The sequence below is a fragment of the Sinocyclocheilus anshuiensis genome, unplaced genomic scaffold (assembly GCF_001515605.1).
Source record: "Sinocyclocheilus anshuiensis isolate Anshui unplaced genomic scaffold, SAMN03320099.WGS_v1.1 scaffold115, whole genome shotgun sequence".
Lineage (NCBI taxonomy): Eukaryota > Metazoa > Chordata > Actinopteri > Cypriniformes > Cyprinidae > Sinocyclocheilus > Sinocyclocheilus anshuiensis.
In genome coordinates this window covers 1,800,374-1,807,284 of record NW_015548219.1, presented here as the reverse complement: position 1 = coordinate 1,807,284, position 6,911 = coordinate 1,800,374, and the positions used below count along the sequence as shown (strand labels likewise).

The 6,911-nt window shown below is 38.2% G+C and overlaps 1 protein-coding gene across 1 annotated transcript in view; it reads left to right on the top strand.

Moving 5' to 3' along the window:
* Positions 1–3,868: 3,868 nt before the first annotated feature.
* Positions 3,869–6,911, top strand: part of LOC107654150 (large neutral amino acids transporter small subunit 1-like) — a 21,090-nt gene continuing 18,047 nt past the window's right edge. The window contains exon 1 of the mRNA XM_016441095.1: positions 3,869–4,656. Coding sequence (XP_016296581.1) covers positions 4,071–4,656 — 586 coding nt within the window. The 5' untranslated portion in view covers positions 3,869–4,070. The remainder of the gene's footprint in view (positions 4,657–6,911) is intronic.

The following is a 6,911-nucleotide window of genomic DNA, read 5'->3' as shown; positions in this document are numbered from 1 at the left end:
GTTGCTGATGCTTGCAGTGTGTCGTCTCTCCCGCCGGTATTTTCCTTACAAATGCTCTACGAACACCTCCTCAGTTATGTCGTTATGTCAATTTCAAATGCTGACGCGCGCTTTGTGAAGAGTGCTCGGTCATGCGGCTGTGCGCGACTCCTTTTAAGTGGTTAAATATACTTGCATCTCAAAATGCTTTTATGACGCGAAATTAATGTAAACACAGTCAGTTATGTCTTAAAGGATCAAACAGACAGGACAAACCACATCTTATATTTCAAAAGAGATCTGTGCATTAGTGTGAATGCAGCTTATTAGATCTCCCGCTCTCTATGATGTCATCATAATAATCAACAACAGTAAAGCTGAGAAAGAGAAAAATCACAAACAGCTCTTGAAAGGAAAATGTTCAGATACTCTTAAATACTGAAAGCACTGTTTGTTTATTGCTTGTAAGCCTAGTTCCAGACTAAAATAAATGTTTGAGCTGTCTTAACTGAAAGCAACTTGCACTGACATGTCTTAAAATATATCAGTGCCATTGTTTTGTCTCAAGATACACACCAGTAATGTTTTTTTCTAAGGCACGTTTATAAAAATTACTTAAATGTCCTAATTGAACTATGGCCTAATCCTGGTTTAGTCTAAGCCCTGTCTATGAAACCAGGCCGTTGTGTATTAACATTTTAATGTTTAAAAAAAAAAAATATATATATAATAATTGAGCTATGTCTTTATTGGTGGACTGTGAAATCACTCTTTTAGATTTAAACCCTTATTTGAAAATGAATTCATAGTGTAACATTAATTATGTAGTTATATAATGTAACATTATATATTATTTTTTAGGTGCACTGTGAATTTAAAGGCTAAAAAAAGTTAAGGCTACTTTTGTTTTATGTTATTGCAAACATTGTTGAAAGGTACTTTTTAAAACATTTTTTTAGCACTGTTAACTTGTTAACACTGTTAAAGTGCTGTGAGTACTGATTTTTGATAACCATGGCTGATATGTATTGTTCTTCTCTTAAGAGTAAAGAAGATTCCAGGCAATAAACCCAAAACAGTGGAGAGCAAGTTTCACATCAGTTGGAGCTAGACAGCACCTTAAAAAACAAGAGACCGAGAATAAGGCTGGGGTGTGGGTGTTTAGAAAGGCTGGGGAACCTGGATTGAGTTTTGTCTCAAACTTGGTTCAAAAAGATTCCGTTCCATGTTTGTTGTTCTTGGCTGCATGAGTTATAAAAATGGGACGAGACACTGGGTTTTTGCGTATCCCAAACACACCATGGTTTCCCATCATTGTGTGAGAGCATTTGGAAACATGCTGTTTGAGCTCTACAGGAAAAACAAACTATAGGTGAATTGATTAAAGAGCAGCAGATCAAGACTTCTTTGAAAAACGCTGGAGACAGGTCACAGTTGTGATCAATAAAAAGAAGTTATGCAACTGGAGTATCTCAAGGGATAGTGGACGCTGATGTCTTCTGTTGTCTCTTTAGCTGATGATCAGGCATTGCTAATTGAATAGAAGTTACAGATGAAAGCTGCTAATGTCAGGCTGCTTCCTCTACTATGGTTTTGTTCTTCGATGTTTTTGCAGGTTATTCTTAGACAAAAAGAAAACTCCATTCAGTCCTATTTGCTTTCTATAAACAGGAACCTATGGCTTAAAGATGTTTCTCAGAACTCCAATCCAGTTGCTTTCCTCCCTAAATCAAACAAACTGGGAAAAAATGTATATCTAAAAATATACATTAAATCTTGTCCAAAACCCAACAGGCCCTCCGAAGTTTCACTTGCAGATGAGAGCTGATTGTTTTCTACTTTTAATGATAACCAGCCCTTGTGGTACCAGGAAACTGAGACACCTACACCCCTCTCTCCTATACACTCTTAAAAATAAAGGTGCTTCACGATGCCATAGAAGAACCTTTTTGTCTAAATGGTTCCATAAAGAACCTTTAACATCTGAAGAACCTTTCTGTTTCACAAAAGGTTCTTTGTGGTGAAAGAAGGTTCTTCAGATTATAAAAAGGTAAGAAATAGATGGTTCTTTAAAGAACCTTTGACTGAATGGTTCTTTGTGGAACCAAAAATGGTTCTTCTATGGCATCGCTTGAAGAACCTTTTGAAGCACCTTTATTTTTAAGAGTGTAGAGAAAGAAAACTGAATTCTTAAATATCAGGGCACAACACAGCAGCAACCATGACTTATCAAATAAAAAGTCACCTGCTGTCTCATTTATCTTAAAGCTGAGCAAACATACACCATAAATACAATTTAATTCTCGTGATGGGGAGGCTAATGTAAAAAATGTGCAAATGAGAGCATGTGCAAAGAGAATGCAGCTGGCAGGTTTTTCTCAAACATGCCTTGATGAACAACCTTAAAACAGGTCATGAAGTTCATAAGTATTAGTACAACACACTTGCCCCTTGCAGGTTATACTCTCCAGGTCATCAGAGATTGATACCTTGTAGGCATGTGACATGCAAGTCTTTCTCTTTGAAACACAAAAGCTTTTGGATGAAATCTAAGTTGTTGTTGTTTAATTTGAGAACCAATACCTTTAAAGCCCACAGGGATGTGACATTTGTGATGTTTCAAGGGCTTTTACCTGCAAACAGGAAATTAGCAGGGACAACTTTGTTATTTTTTCATATGTTTCTTCAGACATTATGATAAAAGGATTTTGAGTCTAAAGAATTTTCAAGAGCTGAAACGACAAGTTATGGTAATTCATGTCTAGCCAAGGATTATATTCTAAATATTTAAAATAGAAAACGTCAGACTAATTAGAAAAACTCATCATCTAGAAGGGTTTCCCGATCGGTTCACAAATGCCTAGAACTTCAAGGTGGAATGGTGGAACTGCAGGGGGTTTGTAAGATTGTGCTAGAAATGCTAATACCAAATGAAATTAAAAATGTGTAAATGTTAAACCAAAATAGTTTTTAGAATATTCTAGTATTGTATACTTGCTTTCTAAAGCCTTCAAACTATAGTTTTTCATACTATTCAAAATATTTATATCAAGAGAAATAATTTACCACATTGACTGTCATAAGCTTGTAGCCTACACTGTAAAATCTGTGAAATTTATGGTAAATAAAAAAATAGCAGTGGTGGTTGCCAGAACTTTATTGTAAAAAATGGAGGAAACATTTTAGGTTTTAAAAATTAAACTTAAACTTTAAAAAAAATTATTTAATTTCATTAACTGTTAATTCACAAACTTACCAAAGCAGTATACTCAAATCTGTTTTGTAATACACTGACAAACACCAATAAACAGATGTAAGCCATGTGATGAAAGATCATCACAAGTTAGTAAATATTAATATATAGAAGGTACAGTGTCATGCACACAAATAGCCTACAAAACACCATGGTAGCACACAGCACTAAAATAACACAATACATATTAATTTAACATAAGATGTAACATAAAACCATAACATAACAGATTAGGAAAATCTAAGAAAAAACAAATGTGAGGCATCACAAAGAAAATTCTGGGCTGTTTTTTTTTTTCACTGACTTCATTTTAATTTCTAAAAACTGTAAACAGTATTTTACTGTGAAATTTTTACCTTGTATAAAGGAACTTAATGTATATTAATAAATTTTTACAGTAGCATTTTATCATAGGCTATTTTAACATTTTTAAACTGTAATTAGATAAATTATTATATTTATTTAAATGTTATGATGTAACTTGAAATCTCAAGGGTTACTTATGAGTTCAACTGAACTGAAAAATTAGGAAAAGCCCTGCTGGACCGCTCAGTAATAGGAAATTCTTCCAGTAAAGGAGACTCTAGAGGGCGATATAAACCTCAACTATAACACTTAATGACACTACTAGGAGGAGGAAAGAGGCAGGCCGAATCAGGAGATGCTTTTGTGTTTCTACAACGTTGCCACGCTTCATAAACCACGTTACTGTGAGTCAGAGCGGACTCCACGGTACCACCGTGCATCAGCAGAGCCCAGTCTGAGGGAGCTGAACAGGTCGTTTTCACACGTAATACAGCAAAACAAAGCGTCTGGCTTTGTTTGACAAGAGGAAGCAATGTCAGGGTTGAAGAAACGGAGTTCAAACACGTCTGCGGACCGGGATGAAGACGACAAGCAAGTGACGGAGAAGATGCTCTCCAGCAGAGGTGGGAATGGCAACATGAGCCGACCAGGAGACGGCACGCCTGAAAGCCCCACCGCAGATATTACCTCAGCGGATGGAGAAGAGACAGTCGTGCTGAAAAGAACTATAACTCTCGTCAACGGCGTGGCCATTATTGTAGGCACCATTATTGGCTCTGGCATCTTCGTTACACCGACGGGAGTGGTGAAAGAAGCCGGTTCAGTTGGGCTGTCGCTGGTCGTGTGGACTGTATGTGGCGTCTTCTCCACTATAGGCGCTCTGTGCTACGCCGAACTGGGGACCACCATCACCAAATCTGGGGGTGACTACGCTTACATCCTTGAAGTTTACGGCTCCCTACCTGCGTTTCTGAAACTCTGGATCGAGCTTCTCATCATCAGGCCGTCCTCGCAGTATATTGTCGCCTATGTTTTCGCTACCTACCTCCTGAAGCCCATCTTTCCCAACTGTCCTGTTCCCGAGACGGGGGCTAAGCTTATCGCCTGCCTGTGTATCTGTAAGTAACCTGTTACCTACCTCTCTAGGTGACATAAACGTTCGTTTACTCATTTATTACGCAAATAAACAATATGACTGAGGGCTTAAGTCACTCTTTATGGTAAATCTCCTCAGTTCAACGGTTTACCTGTCATCTCGCGTGCCATTCGCGCGCTTCATCTTCAACGTCCGAAACGCGTTCAAGTCTCCACATGTACAACGTTTCTCACTTAATTATAAATATAAACGATTTTAACTACATATGTGACAGAAAATGTGTAATTAGAGACAGAAACGCCATGTGTCCACACTGCTAAGGCGTGTGTAGCCTATAGGAGGAACTGAGTATGTTGAAAAGGTGCAGAAAAATGTCATCATCTAGTGCGGATGATGTAGGAAGTAGAAGTGGCACGCGCTTCTACATCACCTTGGCGGGCTTTATGCAAATTAATCGCATTGTTAGTATTATTAACACACCAATTTAGCGTCGCTTTAGTATTAATTATATATTGATTATAAATGAATATTTTGAGAAAATGCAAATCCGTTTTTTTCCCAGCATGGAAATGAAAAAGCAGAGTAATTATGAAGTTCATGTTAGATGTTTTAAGTTATTAACCAATGGTAGTAACGTAAATCATGTTGCATGAGCTTCATAATTAATCCACTTTGTTTCCTCAGAAACTCCACTTATATGTAACTTTATACGATAACAAGCATGTCTAAACCAAGATTATTCATTATTATGATCAGGTTACTGTATTCTCTTTTTGACATAAATTGTGTGTGTGTTTCTTGCAGTAAGCGTACCAATAGGAGTACCAATAGGAGTTATGAATTCAGCCCTGCAGCGCTACAATCACAGATCTTTGACATGCATGCTCATGGCAATATGTTACGGTTGTGATTTACCACAGCAGCCATGCGAGTAATGCAGCCCTCCCGCAGGTTTAAACCAGTCAGGATTAGGAGAATTAGCTCAAGCCCTAATTAACAATTGGCCAACAAATTAAAACCCATATTTCTCTCTTTCTCTCCCTGTCTTTTTCTTTGTCTCCTCTTTCTTTCTCTCCTCCCCCTTTCTTATTTAGGCCATATGAATGCTTGATTGGGGTACAGGAATGCATATTGTTTGTGATTGTGTTCTTTGTGAACACAGCACTCACTATCCGTTGTAATCTCGCCTTGTTAGTGGCATGTCTAATCCTTCCATAAGAACTCACATGACGAGACAGAAAGGGAGGTAAAGATGACTATAGCCATACGTTTAAGATGAGCAATGGCAGGTTGCAGGATTAATACCAACATTGATACAAACATTGAGAGTTCAGCCCAAGTGCTCGGTTTTATGTTTCGGTACCTCATAGACAGTATTTGGGTCTGTTGGTATAGCAGCTGTCCACTGTTCCCCTGACCCATTTTCTCATGTGTTTTAAGGTCATGATTAAAAAGGGACTCCAGGATTGGTTCGTTGCATAAAACTACGCTGTGTATCCATGGGAGAGGCCCCCTGAGCGGGACCATGCTCCTGCCCTGGGGAAGCTCAGGGAGGAACCTCTGTCTCATGATCCCTAGTCTATTAAGAACGAGAACTGCAATGCCTGACAGAGTAATACAACAGTGTGTGCATGTGTTCTTGTGTGAGGGGACCCAGGCCCTACTGTCCTACCCGATACAGACCCCCTTTTGTACTTTAGGGGCACACAAAGGCCGGCGGGCTTCGCCTCTCTGTTTGGTGCCTTGACCGATTTACAGCTAATGCTGCTTTGAAGTATTTGTTAGTTAATCACATTTAATAGGAAGCTTGGAGCCAGGGGCTGGAGGCTGATGTGGTAGGAGCTCATGATTTTTATTATTCCCTCAAAATCGGTTTACCAGTATTTGGTCAGTGAACTTTTAAGTTTCATTCAGGCCATGGCACCTGTACCTGCTCATTTTATATTCATACACCCATTCTTTTTCCAAACCATGTCTGGTTCCCCAGTGCCTTGGACTGTAGGCAGGGAAACACCCTCATAACTACTGACAATTTCCAGTTCATTTGTGCTCTTTGGATAATGGGGGAAACCCAGACTAACACAGGGAACATGTAAACTCCACACAGAAAGGCCTCATTGCTCAACCGGGACTCAAATTGGAGACCTTCTTGCAGTCAAATACTTTACTATATTAATAAAGTTAGAAAATGTGTCATAAAATGTAATTTTATATATGTAAAATACATAATTTTATATAATTATATATATATATATATATATATATATATATATATAT